The sequence below is a fragment of the Pagrus pagrus genome (assembly GCF_965226575.1).
Source record: "Pagrus pagrus genome assembly, chromosome: 5".
Classification (NCBI taxonomy): domain Eukaryota; kingdom Metazoa; phylum Chordata; class Actinopteri; order Spariformes; family Sparidae; genus Pagrus; species Pagrus pagrus.
Window position 1 is genome coordinate 26,882,950 of NC_140189.1, and position 23,758 is coordinate 26,906,707.

The 23,758-nt window shown below is 40.7% G+C and overlaps 2 protein-coding genes across 2 annotated transcripts; both read left to right on the forward strand.

Annotated features, from left to right (window-relative positions):
- Positions 1–3,246: 3,246 nt before the first annotated feature.
- On the forward strand, positions 3,247–12,964 carry LOC311256938 (uncharacterized protein; the record flags this gene model as incomplete). The annotated part of the gene is made up of 7 exons (XM_084352349.1): positions 3,247–3,604; positions 4,643–6,218; positions 8,774–8,802; positions 10,115–10,243; positions 11,139–11,205; positions 11,336–11,443; positions 12,323–12,964. Exons 1-7 carry the CDS (start codon positions 3,495–3,497, stop codon positions 12,962–12,964), a joined length of 2,661 nt encoding a protein of 886 aa, XP_084208475.1. The 5' UTR covers positions 3,247–3,494.
- A 4,874-nt stretch (positions 12,965–17,838) lies between these two features.
- Positions 17,839–22,997, forward strand: rom1b (retinal outer segment membrane protein 1b; the record flags this gene model as incomplete). Its single annotated transcript, XM_084352657.1, has 5 exons — positions 17,839–17,988; positions 19,134–19,376; positions 19,907–20,094; positions 20,489–20,735; positions 22,737–22,997. 5 exons carry the CDS (start codon positions 17,839–17,841, stop codon positions 22,995–22,997), a joined length of 1,089 nt encoding a protein of 362 aa, XP_084208783.1.
- Between the last annotated feature and the right edge of the window lie 761 nt (positions 22,998–23,758).

Sequence of the window (23,758 nt, forward strand, 5' to 3'; positions counted from 1 at the left end):
GCTTTGGTTTAGGAATCGGATCGAGGCTGATGTTCAGAGATTGCCCGATTGGAGATTTGCCTGCTGACGCTCATTACTTTAAAACAAAAAGCAAGGTAACAAGAAGTCTTGCTGATAAAAGACGAGCAAGTAAAATGCGTATCTTGATATTGAAGCTGCTCGCGTTAGAGACGGGGCCCGATGGCCATTAACGACGATCAAAACACTATATTAAAACAATTCACATATATAAAGCTGGGTAGTGCGGATCTACATATCTTCATCATTAACGAGCGAGCCTATCAGTTTAAAAAAGAAAGAAAAATAAGATCGGTTTAACCTGCGACGCCCCGTACCGCGACGAATTCGTATGAATGCAGTGAGAGTTGAAATGGCGTCAACCGTATTTATACTGTTTGGGTGATTCGGCTGCAGCGAGAGGAGTTATTCATCCGACAAAAAAGTAGTCCCACTTTCAACTGAAACAAATCCTTTACAAATGTTGATTGGAGCTTTATAGTCGACCTCAAAACAGAACACCTGAATAAATGAATCGATGTGGGGATAAAATGATTAATAGGGGACTCTTAGAAACAATACTATGTCATGAAGCGGTGCTCCTTTTCAAACTGGCTGAATGAGACGAGTGAGTGAGTGATGGTGATTGTGTTGATTGGATTCACTATTTGGAAATGTATAAAACGCAAAGCAGCGAGGTTAATCACAAGAAAAAGGCACATTTTCAACATATTACCACCAGCAGCCGAAACAGCTGACGTCACGCTAAGGGCTGCGCGGATTAATCTTTACTTGTGTGTAACACGGTCCAACAAAAACCGGATCAAACTAGAATATGGTTGAATCGCCGGATCTACTTCCCCTTTACCGCAATGATACGCTGTCTGTGATTGAAGAACAATAGAAAACACAAAAACAGCCAACTCATCTCTCTTAACTTGGACGGCCCGTGTTCAATAACGCGTTTATCCTTTCGGCAGATTGTAGTAGTTGCTGTAAAAAGCTGCTGGTGCGTGCGGTACGTTTTTTTATCAAGTGTATGTGGTATCACGTTACATGTGGCCTATTCATAGACCCGTGTTTTACAGGCCTTCATCATATGAGTCTCGGCTTTAACGCACAATTCAACGTGAAGTTGAGTGAAACATAATGTCTGGTGGCGTTTGGCTGAGCAGTGTACGTGATAAAACTAGAAATATCCAGAAACAGCCACTGCCAAACTGTGTGTTGCTGTGGCAGGGTGGAAAATTACCAGTACTGAAGGCCAAACTGGGACTGTGATCCACCAGCAGAGGGTGCAGTTAGACGTGCTGTTTGTCACGTATGTCCCAATGCATAAAAACTCCCTGTTGTGTTTTCATCTGTTGAGCTGGTTATCAACATTGATTACAGTACCCTGGACAAGTCTGGGCAACCTCCCTTATGCAACCATTCTCATGATACCTCATCGATCAACAACAGCAGAGTGTGGTGTCCTCTGGATGGGTTTCAGCCCCACCCGGCCTCAGTGAATTGATCTTTGTCATGGTTGTTGGAGAGGATATAGTCAGTGGCACACACGCATTTGAGAAAGAGGAATCTTCTTTCATGTGATAATGCTACGCCAAAACCTTTTAATGCGATAGGCTCATCGAGGCCTTTGTGTGATACTTGCTAATCAATGCCATTAAAAGGTGCACTACGTAGATTTGGGAAATACATTTTAATCAGAAGAGAAATATCTTCACTGACTGATTTCTTTATGCTTAAACAAACTAAATAAACAAACTGACTTTGTTTTCATGACATAATACTGAATAAACAAACTGACCTTAAAAGACAACGCAATTTCATACTGTTTCAGTTTGTTTACATTCGGCGGACCCTGCCACCTTTCTCAAACAATCTTATTTGGACCTTAATTTCCTCCAAGAACAGCTTGTTTGTTCATTTATTAACTGAGTTTGTATTATTACCTCATTAGTACCATAATTATTACCATTCTGAATTTTAATTTCTTCTCCAAAACTACATAGTGCCCCATCAATATATAGAAATATATTTGAAGTAGGGTGCTGCGATATACCGATACTGACGATAACGTGATATAAAAAAATTAAATACCGACCTGTGTTAATAATACACTTACAATGCTACCATGTGCAATAATCCAGCGCAGATCTTATGACCTGTGGATCTTTTGCTCATCTGGTTGCCTTTTCACTATTCGTTATGTGTAACTGTTTGTTGCAAACTCTCTCCAGCTCGCTAATTTCATACTTTAAGTACGATACATTTGCTAAAAAAGGAGAAAAAAAACAACAGTAAACCAAAGCAAAGTAGAAAAAATTCAAATTTTCTATAGATATCACAATAATATCATGATTGTGCATTCATTTGACCATGATAATCATGTAATGAAAATCTTATATCCTGACAGCCCTAGTATGAAGGATGCCTGAAACCAAACGTTCAACCTCACAAAACTACATAGTGCTCCTTTAAAAAGCCTAAATAACTTGACAAAGAAGATTTTTATTTTGGCTAATCCAGCAAATTAAACATCTGACAAATCAAAACACTTAATCACATCTTATAAAACAATGTGGCGTCACAAGCAGTCTCTATTACTGATTTGCATCATTGCTAACAATAATGTCATACAATCAGAAAAGGTGTAGCTGCCACGCTAAAAATCCCTTATGGTAAAGGATAAATGTAGATTGTTCCATGGCATATATTGTCATAACGCCCACCTCTTCCAAATGTAATAATGTAGGCCTCAGCCAGATGATAACAGGAAACCTCTCAAAATCAATGGTGCAGCTGAGGGCAGTTCAGTAGCTCTGGTTGATACTCATACCTGCTTTTCATGTATTAATAACAATAAAAAAAACAAAGCAAACAAAAAATGTCACGCCAGATTATAGGATGAAGACATAAGGTCAAAGAGCGGGCACACTGCACTGTGAGTTATATCAGGGGGTTAAATTAACTTTGTTATAGATCTTGTCCCACAGGGCTCAGTTCGATTGTGTGAGGACAACGGTCCTGCTCTTTCAGCTGGTTCAATTAGCACCCAGCTGTTACATCAGGACTGATACAGAATCAAGCCACCATCCAGGAATTCATACATCCCTGCTCACGAGCCGAGAGTACATTATGTTTCAGCCAGCCGCCGAGGGACATAAACCTAACTAGCAACTGGATATGTGCAGATTTAATTTCTGTAGAGACTTCTGAGGCTGAACTCCTTATTTGATAGTTTAGAGTATAATTTACTTTTCAAAATACTTTCCCACATTTTTTTAACTTATTTTTGCGATCACAAACAGCAGAAGATTATTATTGGTATGAAGTGACGATTCTCTGCTTGGAGCCTTTTAGTGAAAAAAGATTAGAAGAAAAAAAAAACTATAGTTGCATATTAGCTGAAACAACTGAGTGCCACCACGGATCACCATCAGTTCCCCGACCAGGACGGCATCCACAGCCTGCCACCAGGGAGGAGACAGGTGATGGAGAAGTTTTTTAAGCCTGTTCACAGCCCCTGTGACCCGGACGAGATCAAGCCGCGGAAGCACCACCATCATCACCCTCACCATCACCATGACTCTCACTCACAAAGGTAGGATGGTTCATTCCATGTATATATTCATGTCTAATCGAAGAGGTATTAAACTATGTAGTTATGAAAAATAAGTTTGAACTCAGACTTTTCACTATTTACAGTATTGATGATGTAATATTAAAAAACAGAAATATTTATTTTTCCCATAACTGAATAAACAAGCTGTTCTCAGAGGAAAATAAGGTCCTCAGGACACTGTTTAAAGCTAGAAAGGTGGCAGGGTCCGCCACATATAAACAAAGAAAGACTGAAATTGTGTTGTCCTTTAAGGTCAGTTTGTTTTCTCAGTTTATTCAGTCATGAAAATGAACAGAAGTTTGTCAAGCACTTATAACATCAGCACTTGTTGTTGTGTGTGCTGTTCATGAATTGAAGATTGTTTCCATTATTTGTTTTATTACAATTATTTATATAATGTGTCAGGAAATAGGAAAATTATTGGTTGCACCTAAATTATGTGCTGGTGCATCTGAGCAACCAGTGATAAAAGTTAGTCTGGAGCCCTGATTATGTACTAGTACTGTATAATACAATAAGTACATTTACTCAAGTACTGTATTTAAGTACAGTTCTGAGGTAGGCTACTTATACTTTACTTCAGTACTTTTTCTGCTACTTTATACTTCCACTCCACCACAGTTTGGAGGCAAATATTTAACTTTTTACTCACTACATTTATCTGATAACTTAAGTTACTAGTTGCTTTTCAAATAACATAAATACATTTTTTTTTAAGATTAGATAAAAAAAAAAAAAGCACATTCTGATTATTAGAAAAATGCTGAATATTGCATTAGACCCAGGAGGGTAATCTGTCGACGTATAGTATACAGTATATACATGTATCATTTACTTTTATGTGTACTTTTGATACTTAGTTCATTTAATATCAGATACTTTAAGAAGTGCTATTCATATGGGTGACTTTCACTTATGCTAAAGTAATATTTTAACACCATATCTTTACTTTTACTCAAGTATGACTGTTGATACATCATTACATTTATTTATTACTTCTGTGTTCATGTGTTGTAGGTACACTATGTTCGACGATACAGACAGAAATACAGATGAAAGCCATGGACACCACCGCCATCATCATCATGGTCACTATCTCCATGACGGCCCTCATCACGATGCCCGCCATCGCCATCAGACACAACAATTTCACCACAGCGAAGAGGATGAGATACTCTACAACCACGAGACACCTGTTACTCTCTCCAGGGCCTCTTCCTCCTCCCTCTCTTCCTCCACTTCCTCCTCCTCCTCTTTCTCCTCCTGGTACACAGAGACGAGTATGAATAATCCTGTCTCCATCCATCATGCTCAGCACCCACAGCATTCCCTGTCCTGCTCCAATATCGCAGATATTCGCAGAGGTTTCAGGGAAGACGACGGCAGCGAGCCCATAGTCATTGCCACCGTTAAACATGGAAAAAACGGGAGTGTTTGTAGTGAGTTACACGGGAGCTCGCAAAAGAGAGAAAAGCATGTTTTTTCCACTCTTGACCGAGGTCACAGCAGAAGTGTTGAAGGCCTTCTGCAGCGTAATAAAAGTGATGTTAAAGGGGAGCGAGCCAGAGCACAGCACATGAACTATGGATCTCTGTATAAGACATCTAGTTTGAACCGAAGCCTGGCTTTCAGTGAGGAGGACATTGTGCTAGGGGTCTCCAGGGGCCCAAAGAGAGCAGTGTCTTCCAGCCAGCTACCCAGCAAAGGCATTCTCAAAAACAAGGAGCCTCATACTGACATTCGCAAGGCTAAGTCGATGGAGGTGCTGTCGCCAAGAGTTTCCAAAGAGCAAGATCCCAGTGGGCAGAGGGGGAAAGGGGTGACTCAGGCAGAGATAGAGCGAGCCAAGGCAAACTTTGTGCAGGGGAAGATGCAATTCTCAGCCTTTCTAGATGAGATTACGAAACAGGTTATAAGTCCGTCAGATCTCACCATCTTGGGTGTGAACAAGAATAAAGCAACTGGGAAGACACCTGTCCCAGCCCAGACACCTGGCCCAGTCAAGCCTCAGCTCCCACCCAAGAAGGGCAGAGAGAGCTCAGGAGAGGAGAGGGAGCAGCATCCGAAACAGCACAGCAGACAGGAGAAAGCAGCTCACAGCAGCTCTCGTAAACACTCAGACTGCTCCAACCCAGACAAACTGATCTCATACGCAGCCAAGAACCACCACGGAAGCCCCCCGCCTCATCACTACCCTCACTCTCCCAGCCACAACACTCACCACGGCAGCAACCGTAAAGAAAGGAGGCCGTCTCCCACTGGGGGCTCCGTGTCAGGGGACAGAAGTGCCAGATGTGGCCCTCCTCCCCTCACAGATGGCACCAGCACCAGTCCTGAACTCAGCCAGCCCAAACAACGCCACCACCGCAAACACCAGTCCGCTGCCTCCCACAGTCAATACACCCAGCGCCTCCCTCAGCACCAGCCTCAACAAGCGCACCCCAGCCCCTCTGCGGGGACCGGCCTCGGATCTGAAACTTCATCCACAAAATCGGATTCATCCAGGGCCAGAGACACAGCCTCCATAGCGACGAGTCACAGCTCGGAGCAGAGCGGTCGACACCATTCAGAGCATGTGGGGCAACAACGCAGGGTGAGTGGAGAGATTTTAGGCCTCAGATCATGAGTCTGGTAGTGTCATTTGTGCAACAGTACAAAAACAGAGCTTGCACACTAGGTAATACTCCCATGAACATTGACGGACTCAGGACGTATGAGGGACAGGGGTGAAAAAAATAAAAAGGGCACCAGCTGTATGAAAGTCACAGTATATTTATAGTGAAGAGCCACGTTTTGTTCGCTGGAAGGGCCCTGGATGGCACTTTATCATGTTATATCACCCATAGGGGCATCCAAGAGGGCATTTTTGCATTGAACATTTATTACCTCCATGTTTTTTCCTACTGTTGCCAGTCTTTGAGGATCACAGTGAAAAACTAGAATGGCATTCAGTGGAGTGCATACCTCCACCAAGGCCCAACAGTCCCCTTTAATTCAATCAAGCCTAATCCAATCTCAAACCCGATAGCCTTGTATCACTCTAGATCTCAAACTACCCATAACTGCTTAACCCTAATTTAAGCTCACCAGATCACCTGAGAAATTAATGAAAATGTTGAAAGAAATCTCCCAATGTTTAAGAAAGTGAGAAAAAAAATTCCTGGATCTGTCCCTTTATCTGTATGCACACCAACATTTAATGGGGTCTATTCTGGGCCAAGACCCATCCCCCATCCAAGTTTTGTGGAAATCCATTCAGTAGTTGTTGTTTTTTTTTCAGTTGTAATCCTGCTCCCAAACCTTCAAACGGACAGGGGTGAAAACATAACCTCCTTGCTGGAGGTAATTAGTCAAATCAGCTGCCAGAAAAAAGTGATGTGTTATCCCTGAGTCATACACCTCACTACTATACACCAAATGAGGCATTGATGAGCAAAAGATGAATCAAGTTTTGTTTTATTTTATTATACAGAATTTATTGCTTCAAGACATGTACATATTGTATAGCACTACACTGAAGGGCAGACATCTCTGTAGAAATATCAGGATGCACATATCAAATAGACAGAGTATTGCTCGTGTCTTGCAGCAGCAGTGTAGCTGAGTCACTGTGTGGGTTGTGTCAAACACTACGCATTGCAAGCTGAGTCATTCTTCAGCACTGCAGCAGATGATAGTCCTGTGCTTTTAAAGGAAACTCCCTTTGAAACTACCTGACTTGTCAATTTAAACGGTATCATTGTTATCAAGGATTTCAAGGCCCTGATATACAGTCTGTTCTAAGAAATCGCAACAGAAAGTAACAATACATACCACACATGCAAGACAAATCTCTCACTAGCTCTCAGTAACAGCCAGCATCATGCAAAATGTGAGAGGGAGTTGGTTGAATAAGGGCACGTATCACGTTGCTGTTATGTAAGAATCAGGCTTAACCTCTCATGTACTAATAAACACAGATAATATTACATAACATTGACTGTTTCCATGTATTCACTGTTAAGGTTTGAGTTTATTTTATCAAGTAAAGGGTCAGTGAATTCACACATACACACAAACCTACATTACACAAATATGCAAAAGGGAAAATCCCAGTTTAGCCCGCAGAACCAATCGATGAATCCATTTCCAGGCACAGGTCTGCCATAACTCAATATTTTATTCAATCTGTCATGTACTCTGTAATGGGTTGATGACCCAGCCTGTGTGTATTCTGCCTTTTACACAAAGCAGGCAGGACCAGGCTCTAGCTCCTGTACCCATGAATAGTAATATGTCTGCATAGATGTGAGAACTAGGGGTGCTGAGGAGGCTGTGGCACCTCCTAAAACGAGGCTATAACATATACCGAATTTACAAGGAGGCCCACAATTTAGTGATTTTTAAGGGAGTCATGGGGACATTCTCTCCCTCTTCATCTCCTTGCTGTTGTTCACTGTAGTTGATGTGACTGCTTTGACACATAATATGTTGGTGTTCAAGTCTGCTGTCTGCTGTAGTGCACATGTTGTAAATTATTGTTAATAACCAGAAATAATCCAAAAAACACGAGTGTGGTATAGCATTTACTATGACGTAATTTTATAGCCTGACCCCTCTGCACCCCAAACTGTGACTGTGTCCCTGTGAGTGTGTTTAAAAATAACTGGATGGTAAGATGGGTGTGACGTCCTCATTATTTATTTATGGTTCTGTACCTTTTTCCGCCTTTAGCACCAAACCAGGAATCAGCCCTGAGCTGCTAATGTCGCTGCAGATTTACAGACTCGAATCAGCAGCTTTGAGCGGCTTTGTTCGAAAGTTCCCGTTCACATGCTTCCAGTGAATATCTGCAGTGCATGTTGTGTTTGAACAGTGATGTGTTTTTCATTGTTTTGGCTCTACTCCAGTATGCTGGAATTCAAATGAAACAATGCAGTTGAAGTTCTGACGCTCAGCAAGGGTGTATAGGGAGTGTTCACATTCATATGTGGTGATAAGAAGCCTTCACCTGTGTAGAAAAAGGGCCACAAGTTTAAAACAGGTCATGGATGGTGGATGTAAACACCCTCCAATTAAAGCTGAATGTCATTGTCTCATGCCATAACAATCCTAAATTACCTAATGTCTTTTGTATCTCTTCTCCATCCCTCTTTTATCCTGTTTTAGGACACACTGTGCGATGCCGACCTTCTCCAGTAAGTGTAATAGACTTTCTGTCCGCTCACGTCACATTTTCAGTAATGCTTCTCACACGTGCCTCGCTGACTCATTCAGTTCTCTGTCATGATGGGTCAGTGGTTATTGATCACACTAATGAGCATCCTCTCTGCTTCCTCTCCTGTTTTAACAGGAAGAGATGCAGTTATGAAACATTTATATAACCATCTCTGTGTCATTAGAAATAAGTATATGTGACAGAAAACTAATAACATAAGCACCAGATGAAAACCCTCGTGTAAGTCATACATAACGCTCATGTCCATTGATGGAGTCATTTCAGACTATTCCTCTAATATAGTGTTATAGTTTTCTTTAAAATGGGCACAGATGATTTGACTTAAAAATGCTGATTGTCAGACCTCTGTATCTCTGTAGCTATAATAATGCTAACTTATATGCAACCTATGTAGCAGCCATCTTTGTAGTATTTGTTTGAAAGCTAAAGCTTTTTTTCGTGAGATTTAAAAAATTTTTTTTTACCATTTTTGACTTATATAAGTCACCCAAAAATGAAAATTCAGTCATCTTCTACTTACCCTTCGAGTGAAGTTTCGTTGTCCACAAAACATTTCTGGAGCTTCACAACAAAACCGTGTTGCAGCATTTTCATAAACAACTGAAGTAGATGGGGACTTGTTTTAAAATGAGAAAACACATAAATTGGCTCCATGCAGATCATCCGACATAACTGATAATAATAATAATAATAATTGATTTTAAAAAAAGATGTTATGTACAACTTTTTGTAAAACAAAATGTTCCCTGTATCTGCTATGCTAAAAGGGTATGTGCACACCTCGTCTGACGTGGGTGCTTGAGCTCTACCACTCTTTGAGGTTGTAAAAAACATCTTTTCAAATCAATTTGGGATCTCTGAGATTCTGGACTCTTGGATAATGCCGGACGAGCTGTATGGAACCATTTCACTTTTTTCTTACTGTTGTTTTTTAACGATTTACAACAAGTCCCCATCTCCTGCAGCTGCTTAGTATAATGCTGCAAAGGTGTAGATAATGACTGAATTTTCATTCTTGGTTGAACTTATCCTTTAATATGTATTACTAATTAAGTTTGATATCAACATGACATGAAATGTGCAACCAAGAATGGATTTTTTTGGTTAAAAAATGTTTGACCATGCATACTGAGTAGATGCAGGAACAATTTATAATAAAAAATATTCATAAATGGTAAATGTTGGTTAAATGTAAGGTTAATTACATTTTAGTTAATAGCTATTTAACAATGAAATAAATGTATTCTATTATAAAACTCCTCTGTGTTCAGGGCGCTGCAGGAGGAAAATGCTGATCTTCACCAGAACTTGTTGCAAACTGTGGTTTGCATCGAGAGCCTGGAGGCAGAACTGCAGAGGACTAGGGACGAGCTCAGCCATGTCAAGGAGAAATATAAAAGGTTTGTTATTATAAACAGAACAAAACCCAACGTGCATGACTGATAACTGTTGCTTTTACACTCCTCACTTGCAGTGATGGAATGTAACTAAATACATTTCATCAAGTACTGTACTTAAGCACAATTTTGAGGTACTTGTACTTTACTCAAGTATTTCCATTTTCTCTTACTTTACTTCCACTCCACGACAATTTTGAGGGGAAATATTGTACTTTTTACTCCACTACATTTATTTGATAACTTTAGTTAGTTACTCAGCAGATTGCATGCTGCAACAGAGCCAAAGCAGCAGATTTTTGAAACAAATGTATTTATTTTACATGTGTAGAGTGATGATGCAGTACATACTGAACAACATGTTTCTATAGAGTAAAGTATTGACTCCAGAGCAACAACCAATCAATAAAAATCAAGCCAACCTACAGCTTTACATAACAGTTCCTATAGATTGATCGATCCGTGGAACACTTTGGATAAAGCTTCTGTGGGTGTTTTGGTTGGTCAGTGACCCATTTTCCCTGAGCAACAGAGACTCAAGGCATCTGTCTTGTCCCTTCACACCCGCCAGTGAGAGTCTTGTTGTTACTCGAACCCTGTCGAGCTTGTATTTGTTACCAAACAGCAGCTGCAGCCCCCAAGGCACATACCACACCTTCTTCAACAAACTGGAGCAACTGGAGTGAATGGTCGCCTCACACTGGGCTCCAGTTTGGTGTCAGTTGTTGCATATTCATTAGAAGGGTTTGAGGCTGCCATTTGGCCTGAAAAACAGCTGTTTCTAACCCTTGATAAAAGATAATGACATGATAGAGTGGTGTGTGTTGGAACAACAATGATAAGAGGTTTAATAGCATTAATGTGTTTGTTGTTTCTTCTTTCTTTCTTTCTTCTGTAGCCTTCTAGAGACTCACACTGGGACCAAACAGGCCAATAACCTGCTCGGGGAACACCTGCATATAGCGGTGAGAAAACTTGCATGAAGTCACAGAATGATCAAAGAAGGAATCTTGTTACGCTGCATTCACAAACCATGAGCTACTGTCATGTTAATGTCACCCTGTTGTACATGTCGCTACATGTATGTGTGTGCAGTCAGAGAGCCTGAGCAGCGAGAGAAAGTACCTACTAAACCGTGTGTCACAGCTGAGCTCAGAGTTGGAGGACGCCCACAGGACCATAGCAGCCCTGGAGAACATCAACGTGAGCATACTACCATCTACTGGGCATCCTCGCACACTTCCATACACAGCAGACATTAACAGACGGCACACATTTTACTAAATACATTATTGTGATGGATTAGTCTTCGTTAATTGTTGCTTCTATTCCTAAACTTGAGTAACGGCTGAAGTTACTTCTGATTTCTTTGTATTAGTTGTAGTTCTTTATTAGTGTTATGCTAGAAGCCATTCTAGTCATTAGTTTTTGTAATAATATCTTGGAAAATACCCCAAATACCCTAGTTTGCAGTGGTCAGTGCTCAGTTCCTTTACTGAGTAAAAGTACCTGTGTAAAAATATTCCATCACAACTACGAGAAGTTTAGCAGGGAAATTTCTCTTTAGGAGAGCTGGTAACAACTCACAGACATCTGAAAGCTGTGACAGGGCCACAACCCGACACTGCTCAGTCACAAGTGAAAAAGTTTGAAAACCACTGGTTTAATCCTGTACATGTGTTGTATTTTACAGTCTTATCATGTTGGTTTTTTAATGTAAAAACATAATTTAAAAAATGTCCACTGTCAGCGAAATGTAGTGGAGTGAAAACTAATAGTAAAAAAAAAAAGAAAAAACCCTGATACCAGATATTTACAAAAAACAATAAAGTTTATCAGTTTGAACAGTAAATATCTTGTCTTTTTACAGTTTTTGACTGGTCTTAAAGGATTTGCAAATAATTAAATTCTTAGTTTTTATTTATTGTTTTCAACCAAAAGCAGCACATTATGATTAACCTGCAAAATGTTGCCAAAAAGTTGCAGAACAACCTGAAGCGATACAGGACAGAGTTGTGTTTCTTCTTCTTTTGCCTGGATTGAATTCAGAGTTAATGTTCTTGTTTGCTGTCTCACCCTCAGGTGCCGTGCTTGATAAAGGAGCTGTTAGAGAAACACTTCGACTCAACCGAGGCCATACAAAAGTTTCTGAAAAGCCCTGCTACAATCAGCCATTCCACCACCTCTCCACAAGCCGGCGGCCAATCCCACGCACCTAAAATGGAGGATCCGTCACTTGATTGGTTGACAAAGTCAGAGGCAGGTCTGCAGAGGGTCACAGCCTTCATACCATTTAAACAGGGGGTGCCAGCAGCAGGAACTGAAGGCAGTCACGAGTCCAGCTACAGCCCACCTTTCTCTGTATCTGACATCAGCTCGGCTATCTGCAAGAAAATGGCTGCCAGTTTTGCTGCCAGACCTCAACCTCTCTATCCCCAAAGCCAGCAGCAGCCTCCCCCGGGCACCAACCACGTTGACAACCAAACCAACCAAAACCTCCATCAGGCCCATGTGGGTGGTGACAGCTGGGGTGGGAAGGGAGGAGTAAAGGTAACTCTTTTGGAGCAGGACATTGTGGACGTGACGTCCTCGTCAGCCCAGCAGATCCTGGATGAGTTCATACAGCAGCTGCAGCCCCATAAGGAGGCGGGTGGAGGGAAGGAGCAGCAGGGCGGGCGGGAGTGGGCGGGTGGAGCAGAACACACAGGCAAAGTGGCAGACTGAAAATGTCATCCGAGAACATGGCAGGATAAATGAATGTTCCCGTCTTGCCATCTTGCATTTAATTATGTCTCTATTCATATACAGTATGTCACTGCAATCAGATGTATGCTCAATATACCAGCCTGCTGAAGCTCAGAAAAGTTTTGTTTGCTCATATATAGAGTACTTTTCGGTCAGGGTTGCTCAAAGTAGGGTCACTATAAAGTTCAACACAAAACAATTATAATAATGTTTATGCTGAATCTTTTTTTGCGATGTAAAATGCAGTTTAAATATGTAGGATGTCTAATAATTTATTGTTTACTTGGGTTACTCTGAGCTGTATGGAGCCATTTTATGTTGTAGTCCCCATCTACTTCAGCGGTTTAGTCAGTAGATAATGACTGAATTTTCATTTTTGGTTGAACTTGTCCTTAAAGTTTCAGTGTTGGCCCTCCCAGGGAAAAGGTTTAGGTACCCGTGTTTGAGGTGCTTGATGGATTTTTATAAACCAGAATTAATAATAGAGGAAAAGGAAGAAAATTATATGATTGGTGCTGAAAGATACAGTAAAAACTGGATGAACAAGATTTCCTCACAAACAAAAAAGGACTGTATACTGTATGTAATTTACATAAAAAAAGCCACTTTGAACACCAAATATATATATATATTTTTTAAATGCAGTAATAGAAAATATGAATTTAAGTACAGCTAATTATATTTGCTAATGGTGGTTTTCCATGTATGCTTTATGAATATATTTCCATTTTAGTGTTTATTTTAATAATGTGTCTATTCCCTTTTTCCTGTTACCGTCATTTCCTCACAAATTAGCAGAGAGCATGTGGATCACATCAAATGTCATCTGCACACAAAGCCTCACAAAGCCATTGTGACTGCTGAGTGAGAATTAAAATAACCTCTGTGCTTCGATGAGTGCCGGAGTGATAATAGACATCAAGTTGATGAGAAGAATCACCTTTACAAAAAGCCAATTTTAAGATGAATGCTTCATTTTCAGATAGGAGCAGCTCCTCATTCAGTAGTGAGCTCAACAGATGAACTTTTAGACCTGTTCATACAATGAAAAACTAGGTTTTTTAAAAGTTGGAGACAGGAGAGCAACAGGTCTGATTTGAATTAGTATCATTCAATAGCTGTAGCCTCTTATCAGCTGCTTTTCAAATCTGATTTTATGAGACATGGCTGTGCTCTCAGTAGGTAAGACTCAATAAATGGTTGTTAAATGACAGAGACAGGTGTAGCTACTTGAAGAATGAAGCTAAAGACCTTTTCAGATGCGGCACAGTGCTGAGATAAGTGGGTCTCGCTTACCTCTTGAAGCAGTGCATCTGCTCTCACACACATCACTGAGTTCACGGTAGTCATCTTTCAGCAGCAGCCTGTTGTACCATGTCAGCACCAATGAATACGATTTTTATTTCTTACTTTTGTTCATAATAATTCCACCAGGCAGAAAAACCTCTTGAAGACTTTACATAGACATGATCTCATTTCTGTTTCCTGACATTACTCATTTTTATTGTTTGGGGCTTTACAACAGAGCTGTAGGAAGAAAGAAAAGAAATGGCTTTTAACTGATGTTAACTGGTGAAAAATATTTTTAAAAATCCTTCTGATATTAATGTAGTAGAAAATGTAAAATGTATTGCTTCGTGTAGATATTTATTGACTCTGTGTGTGAAGGTTATTTTATTTTTGTCATTCTACAACACAGGGATGTACAATAAAATGCAAGTTGTAGTCTCTTTATGCTTCACAAGAAAAACTATTTGTGTTGAGAACGAGTTAAAGATTGAGAGAAGAAGCTGATCCGTCGTCTGGTGGTTTGGCGGCAGATACTTCTGTATCTTTTGGCCGACGGCAGCGGGATGAACAGACTGTGACTGTTTTGGCTCTGCGTATATATGTAAATATGATACATTGCTTTCTGAAGTATAATGCGGTAGATGTCTTAAACTGGCATTGTTGGCAGTACCAAACATGTACAGCTAACAGACGTGACGTAGTTATGAAGGTGTTGTGAAAATGTAGAACAGTGAGACATTAATGTTATTTTAATCTGTATAGCCCTCATCTCTCATCACTGTACACTTTCTGTAACCGGGACATTTCAGCTCTTGTACCATAGAAATATAATCATCTTAAATTAAAGCAAGATCTCAGATTATAGACGTGTGTTGTTTACTTGTGATTTTGTGCTCTCTCTCTCTCGTCTTGTCAGCAGCTTTGCTATTCTCGGCTGTGCTTAAAATGTATTTCTCTTTCATGTGAAGCAAGAAATAAATGTTTATTTTGGATCTCCAAAATTATAATTATTCCCCGATGGCCTTGAATATCCATTTAGTTTGAAGTGAGACCTGGACAAGTTTGCTCATTATGTCAGTATGAGCAAATCTCTCCCTCAACCTCCCTATTTATGAAAGACATCACTGGAAATGCGGTTAACGGTGGAAAAGTACATAAAAAGACAATTCTTTATGACTTAGTTTGATTTATTTTTCTCTTATGTGTGTTATAAGAGCTGGTAACACAAGACTGGCTCCAACCTAACAATAGCTCCAACCCAAGCTGTTATAAATACTTTTAATAACAGTTTAATCCAATTGATGCAGCCCCACCAACAGCCCTCCCTATTGCACTGTACTCATAATCCCATACGAGCATTATCTCTCCTCTCCCTTGTCTTACTTTCACTTCGCATGATGTAGCCTGTGTCTAACCATCCTCCACAAGAGATCATTCCAGCGACAATATTCACTTCATTTCAGTCAAAAATACATCAGTGGATATGTGGGCTGCCTTAAAATAACCATGACATGTGTTGTGCTCATGTAAGGCAGTCTTTTATTCATACAGTCGTGGGTGTTGTTCACTGTAATGACACCTCATTAAAAGTTCAAGAGAAGGTTTTCATCTTTGTTAACTTGGAATAAACACTCATTTAGTTTGGATAGAATTGGGTTGAGGGCGGCACGGTGTTCAAGTTAAATAAAGATAATATTTGCAGTAGTGGAAAGTAGCAACTTATGTACTGTACTTAGTGTATAAGTATTTCTATTTAAATATGCTCAACTACATTTCAGAGGCTGTAAAATGTGTTTTTAACTCCACTACATTTATTTGATAGCAATAATTGGATATCCAGTCTGGACCCCCTCTTGCTAAAATAGATTCACACCTGTTGAGGACCTGTTTTACCAGCCCTGACAGTGCTGCCTGGACTGGTAATGTTTCACCTAGTGAGTCTGTGTGTGTGTGTGTGACATCATGGCAAAATGTGGCCTTGGAGACACCTTTTCTAGCGGGACCTGCCACAGAAGCAGTTTGAGTACTTTGACTGGTGTTTGTATGTCCGTCTGTGGACAGAGTTCATCAGTGCGATAAAATCACTAAGATTCGGTCACAAAACTATACAGGTGTGTAACTGAGACGCGGATGACTGAGAACCTTCAACAACATGTACTTATGATACTGAAGTACATTTAGTGCCGGAAAATTACTTCTGATTCTTACAAAAAGTACATTCAATTTCAGATACTTTAGGACTTTAACTCAGGTGACTTTCACTTCTACCAGAGTAAAATCTTAACACAATATCTTTACTTTTAGTCAAGTATGACTTTTGGGTACCTTTTACAACACTGCTGAGTATTAACATGTATGTGATAATGCAGAAATGACTACTGAGTAGTCATGGGTCATAATGTGGACATTTTAGTCCCTTCTAGTCCCTTCATTCCTCTCACATTAATTATCTCTGAAGCCCTGAGTGATAATTGTCATTTCATACATTGGTATTATAAAAAAAAAAGATTATACGAGGCTACATGTTGCAGGATTGTAGGATTTTGATTGCAGGACTTTAACTTGGAGTATTTTTGCGTTGTTGCTGTTTCAATTTACCCCTCTCACCTCTTACAATTTTTCTTAACCTTATTATTTAATAAAAATCTCAAGTATTACTGACAGTAAATTAGATTTGCTTGCTCATTTCCCCACACTCCCACATCTCAAGTTTGCTAACATTTAGCCTCAGCTAACAGTGTTTATTATATTTTTTCTCTGAGGCATCGATGTAGCCCAGCCTGTGCTAATGTGTTTCAGGTAAGTCCACCTGTCATAACAGTCCAATAGTCCCTCCCATACTTCATGTCTATCAGAACAAGTTTGCTGATCAGACACTGGCCTGTTTTTCCATTGGCCCCTGGACTTTAATAGGATCCCAGGGACTCTGTTGGGGGATTACGGCTCCAAACTCTCGACTTTGGCCAGTCTCTGTGTCCTCCAGCCATGGGTGCAGCGGTTTAGGGGGGCGCCGCACATCCACAGACCCAGAGGGGCGCCATCAAAAGACAACATCACGTCAAGAGGAAGAAATCGCTGCTTTCAACTTGAAGGGGGGGCTACAGCACTGTGACCTATCAACTTGAGGGGAAAAATTGCCATCTCTGGAAAAAGGAATATCATTTTTCTTCCAAACTTCTTTATCAGACTTTTTCCCATGGTTTTGCTGCACTGATTTGGATTATAACAAATCTTTTTGGGACAATTTCAGCATCTAAGTGAAAGCTTTTTGGATTATCCTCTGAGGTCGACTGTGTCCTTTACCATCTAAGGGATCTACCTGCTTATCCCCTCCACCTGGAACAACTTAGATGAGCTCAACCTGCTAATAACTCACCAAACAACAAGACCAAGGCCTGCACTGACCACTGTGTTTCTGCAACCACCCTCTTGTGACCTCTGTAGGGGTTGTCTCTTCACATGCATCTTTGAGCAGAATTTACTGAACTCCTCTTTCTTCTCCTGCTCCCTTTTTCTTACTTTTCTCTGCCATCTTTGTGTCGATTGGTGCACTGTAGTGAACCATGGTGCTGCTGAAGATGAAGTTCACCCAGCAGCGGCGGGTGCGTCTCGCCCAGGGCCTGTGGCTGCTGTCCTGGGTGGCAGTGATGTGCGGGACCTTCATCTTTTGCCTGGGTGTCTACCTTAAGACAGAGCTGGTCCGGAGGGCCGAGGTAGTGAGAATGAAATATATTCACGAAAAATAAATACAATGTTAGCTTAAAGACTAAAGAGCTAATTCTAAAAACACTGACATTAATTACTCAAACGTGGGTCTAATTATCAGACTTTTCCCTTTGCTCGCGGTTGTTTACCGAGTCTGCTGTGCTGCCGCTTATCAGTGACATTCATTCAAACTTTGCTCTACAGCTTAATCCACCAGTACAAACAGGCAGCACACTAAATACAAAGTGTAAACACACACGCACACAAGGTGACATGCATGTTGAGTCACGAGAAAATAGGTTGTGTTGAAAAATCGCCATCTTTTTCCAAAGTCTTTGCGGTTCAGTTTGTAGTGGAGTTATGTAACGTGACCAGTAGGTGAAGGTCATGACCTCTAGAGGAGCGGTGCATTTGTTGAAGCCAACCAGTGATTGGGCTGGATTGATCGCTGATTGATGTGGATGCATTGATATCCAGAGGAATGCACAGGAAAGCTGCAGGCCATGAGCGCATGCATTCAGATATCTATTGATGTCCGGTGAGAGAAGCAGGTTCTCTTGATTGTGCAGCAAAGTGTTATTGAGTTAGTGTAGAGATGAGCGCCAGGAAGCATCTCACAGAATGACAGAGTTTAATCTTCCTTTAATTTAGACAGGTTTTTTTTGCACTTCACTCACTTAACTTGTACAGATCATTGACAAAACTGATTGTACCCCATGGAACGGGAATTAGAGCATCCAGAGGTTGAGGTTGTTTGTCCTGCACCACATTTGGCTGTATATTTATCACTGGATGATTATGTTAGAAGATGGCAGATCTGGGCTGAGCTTTTTAATGGTAACTTTAAAACAACAACAGGGCAAAGGGGCATCTACGGCTGACATACTTCTACTACTTGACTCAGCCAATAATAAACTCAGGCCTTAATTGACTTTGGCTGTAACCAGGGCAATTAATCAAATTTGTCATCATATTTCCACAGTAGCCATTACATCCAGTATATCAGCAGCTAATTGAATCACTCGGCTGCCAAGGTCATTTTTAGAACAGATAAGGCTAATTGAATGCGGGATTATTACCCGCTTAAGTGGGTGGAAAATGACCTAGAGTTGGCTGCTGCTGTTATCTTTGACTGTGCTCTTCCTTTCTTGAGGTGATGGACAACACGGAGATCCACATGGTGCCCAACATCCTGATGGTGGTGGGCCTGGCCTCCATCGGCACTAACTGGATGGCCAGTCGTGTGTGTCAGGACTCCCTGGACGCCAGCCGCTTCCCCCGCTGGAAAGTTCTGCTGCTGGCTTGGTTCGCCGTAGCCGCACTGATCTGTTATCTGCTCGTCGCTGTTGTGGTGCTCAGCTATGCCCTGCAAGGACGCCTGGAGGAGTCCCTGAAGGTGGGGTCACAAGGCTGGGTAATGAAAGGTGCCATGACAGGATGATGTTCTCGGATCCTTGAGCAGAACTCAAGGCAAAGGCTGCTCCCACCCAGCCGTGTAGTGAAAGAGTTTGGGGGGTTTGAGCCAGAGAAAAAAGGGTCATACTACATAGATAAAATTGAGCAGCAGGTGCAGGAGAGAATTTAATCTATCAGTATTTAAGAAATCAGAAAACATTATTTTTTCTTCTCTTGTCTTCACTTGGATGATGAATGATGATGAAGCCACAAGCTAAAAAGTTTTGGTCTCACAAAAAAAGTTGTGGAGCGATCCAAAGAGTTGCTTGAGTTTTGACCTCTTTAGTCTTGACAACTTATGTATTTCTAAAAACATTTAACCAACAATATAGTGATGGATTAGAGCTCTCACCTTTCTTTAAATGTTGCACTGAAACCAGACATCATTTATTTAAAATAAGGTTTTAAACAAGGTTGAAAACAGCTGCATTTTTGACATACACTCCACTTCTTTCTCTTTCCGCCTGGCAGGTGGGCCTGAGGAATGGTATTCGGTTCTACAAGGACACAGACGTGCCGGGCCGCTGTTTTCAGAAGGAGACAATCGATCGTCTGCAGATGGAGTTTCGCTGCTGTGGAAACAACAACTTCAAGGATTGGTTTGAAGTGCAGTGGGTCAGCAACAGATACCTGGACTTCACCTCTCAGGATGTCAAGGAGTGAGTGAATCACAATGAGCAGATTATGAGATGGAGGGAGCGGATATGACGAAGATGAGAATACAGAAAATAGAGATATAGATAGGTAGACTTCACTTCTAACAAGGTCAAACAATATGTTAGAGGAAAAGGATGGTGTGGAGGTGGAGGAGGAGTGTATTAAAAATACATGTGGCCTTTACTTTTGAAGAGCATGACAGAGATAGATGGAAAGGTTGAAACATGTAGAGAGGTTGGTCAGTGATGAAATAAGTGAAGAGGGATGAGTAAACAGAAAGGATTTGACATGACCCCACTCATTTCTTACTAACGTTAAGTGTTTATTGAGCTAGAGGTCAGGCCTTTAACCTGAAAATATCACTCTGCTCTGTTTCCATCATCTGCTTTTCTGCAGTCGTGTCCGGAGTAACGTGGACAGCCGTTACCTGTTGGACGGCGTTCCTTTCAGCTGCTGTAACCCCGGCTCCCCTCGCCCCTGCCTGCAGTACCACCTGACAGATAACAGGGCCCACTACAGCTACGACTACCAAGCAGAGGAACTCAACCTGCACAGCCGCGGCTGCAGGCAGGCTCTCATCGACTACTACATGGACTTGATGAATTCGACTGGTCCCGGTGTGCTGTCAGTCATCCTAATACAGGTGGGATACATGATGAGCACACCAGTTATTCAGTGATGGTTCATTGATGTGATTTTGTGTTTAATTCTCACATTTGTCCCGAGACTACACAAATAATAAAATCCAGAATTTTAGACAATGGCTGTGTACTGACGCACACACTGCCATGGCAACCGACAGAAAAAGAAAACCTCACTGACACACATCGATTTCTTTCTTTCAGTCAAACATGCACTTTAAATTCTTTGCCAAATAACAGCATTGACAGCACAGTCTCTTCACATAACAAACAAGACCTCGGCCAGGAACAAGAAGCTCATGCACATGTTTAACAGTGCGTCAGTGCACATCGCCTGCAGCTAATCAATAATTCTATACTTTTAAATGCAGCAGCTCTGGATGTTGTGTTTGTTGTAGTCCATCACGAGGAGGACATGTGGCTGCCGTGTGAAGTTAACAAGGCGCCTTCCTAACTCTTTGCAGTTTGATATGACAGTTTGAAAGTACACTGACGAGCAGTTTAAAATTAATGAAGAATTAAAGTGTCAGGTTTGTAAGTAAACTTCAACACACTTGAAATGAGGTGAATTTAAAGGACTCTTTTAAGAAAGCCTACTATATTTCAAAGGACATGAAAATAAGTATGCTTTTTAAAAGTATACTGAAGTGCAGTTAACAAAAGGAGAGAACATTAAAGTGCACTGTCTTTAAGTATATTTTAAAACACTTATGACAAAGTGAATTTTGAAAGCACACTAAATGAGTATTTGTGAGATACTGTAGTATAGTTTTATAATATAATATATATAATATTGTACACTTGAGTCCTGTTTACAATACACTTACAAAAAAGTACACTTTATAGAAGTACACTGAAGGAAAATAAGTATATTTTCAGAACATTTAATCTGGGTATCATGACATCCATTTTTCAAGTGTACATTTTAGAAGTACATTTTGAATATATTTTAAATTAAGCACAAAAGTTAAAGCATACTTGTAAGACCTTTTGCATACCTAAATTATATTTCAAATACAATTAAGTATTCAAGTTTTACCTGCGTGCATGCTGAGCTGTAGATCATGCCTGATTTGCACGGAAAAGCCAAAAACTACTTTGAATCATGTGGCCAAGAGGGAAGAATGAAATTAAACAAAACTATGTTGGACAGCACTGAGTGAAATTATTCATTTTTCCTTTTGGCATCGACTGATAACAACGAAAAATTAATTATCGGTATCAAAAGAAAAAAGAAAGATTTAATTCCTGCGCGCACTTTTCACCTCTGTACTATAAGATTAATCAAAAAAAGGGTCAGCGATGATCTTGCTCAAGAAAGGCCTTTGTGACCAATAAATCTATCAATGCAGAGACGAAAAGTGTGTGAGGGATTCTTCTTCTTGTTTCTTTATTTCTACGTTTTAAAATATAAAATGTATAATAAGAAAGAATATGAAGGAGAATTGCCTAAAATCCCTCCAGGGGCTTGAAAAATGGCATTCTGCAGGCAGTGATTACAAGAAATAATGACTGTAATATATAAAAGACGGAGACATTACCTGACACCAATTCACACCCGTCAGTTACACAAGTGTAAAGAATCAAACAAGGTCACATTCACACATTTATTCATTTATGGAGTATAATAACACTAAGCTAAACAAATAAGTACATAAAAGGAAAACAAGCAATATTCATAAAGGGCCTTTCGACTTGAGGTGTGTGTTATCTTCGACTCATCTCGCATCACAATAAGAGTAGACATAATAATATGTTAATTTCAGTACAGAGGACGCTTGATGTTCTCTGCAATCAGGTGGAAAATATATGTGCATACATCAGTTTATATTGGCAAAAATCCAATATCATGCATCCCTAAAACAAACACAGAGTTAATGTAAGTATGTGCAAATATGAGCATCATTTATAGCTTAGTTATCAGGTTAATTACAGTTAATAACGTTTTGATTTTTGATCTTAGATGTACTTTTCACAGTGTCTTTATGTTTCTTTCTGTCCAGCTCTCTGTGCTTCTGAGCCTTCGGTTCTTGCAGACGGCCGTGGAAGGAGCCATGGCTCTGGAGGACCCAGAGGGCGAGAGTGAGGGTTATATCCTGGAGAAGGATGTGAAGGAAACCTTTGAAGACGTCAAAGCCAAGGTCCTCATCTTGCTTAAGTTTGGGCAGGTTGACCCCAACGCCACCGAAGAGTCTCCTGCAGACGCAGAGAAGGGACCTGATAACACTGCGGAGAAGGCTGCCACCCCTACTCCCGCCAGCTAGAGGGGGAAATGATTTAAACATGAGCTGAGGAGGCAGGGATGCAGGGTGGGAGGGGAGGGGGTGTCTGAGGTTTCTTGGTTGTGTGAGTTGGCTGGTGGCAGGGAGAACACCTGTTTGTGACACGTTAGGCTTGATTTATGCTCAACCAGTGCAGCAGCCACATGGCCAAAACAAGGCAACACATAGGGAATCTTATCAGGCCCTGCACAGACACCAAAACAAACATCTCCTCGGCGCAGGACCTCATGAATGTGTAACCATCGGAGAACCTGTCCAGGAGATGTGTAGTACTTTTTGTTGTAACTAGAAGAGAGTACATTCAGTTTAAATGGGTGTAGCGTTCACAAACATCTAAAATGTTTTGACATTTGGCTCACTTCATTTGGTACATAATGCTCAATTTGCATTTGTATAATTCATCACCCAGCTGTAGACTTTGTACTAAACTGCAATGAAATGCTTAGGAACCTGTTTAAAGTGGAAACATGAATTATATATTAAAGGTAGAAGTTTTTAACTGCTAAGTAGTGTCCGCTTCCTTTTTGTACACGTAAAATAATAGAGTCCCTGAGTGTGGGTTATCTGAGTTCAGCGAAGGAGAGTTGGATTAAGTGCGTGTGTGTTTGTGAGTGTATGTGCGTGTGAGTGTGATGCCCTATATGAAGCTGTCATTGTGTCTATTCTGGCAGCTCTGAAACAATCTGATAATCCTGGTATAGTTAATCCCAGACCTGCTGCACAAGCAGTCTCAGCACGCAGCG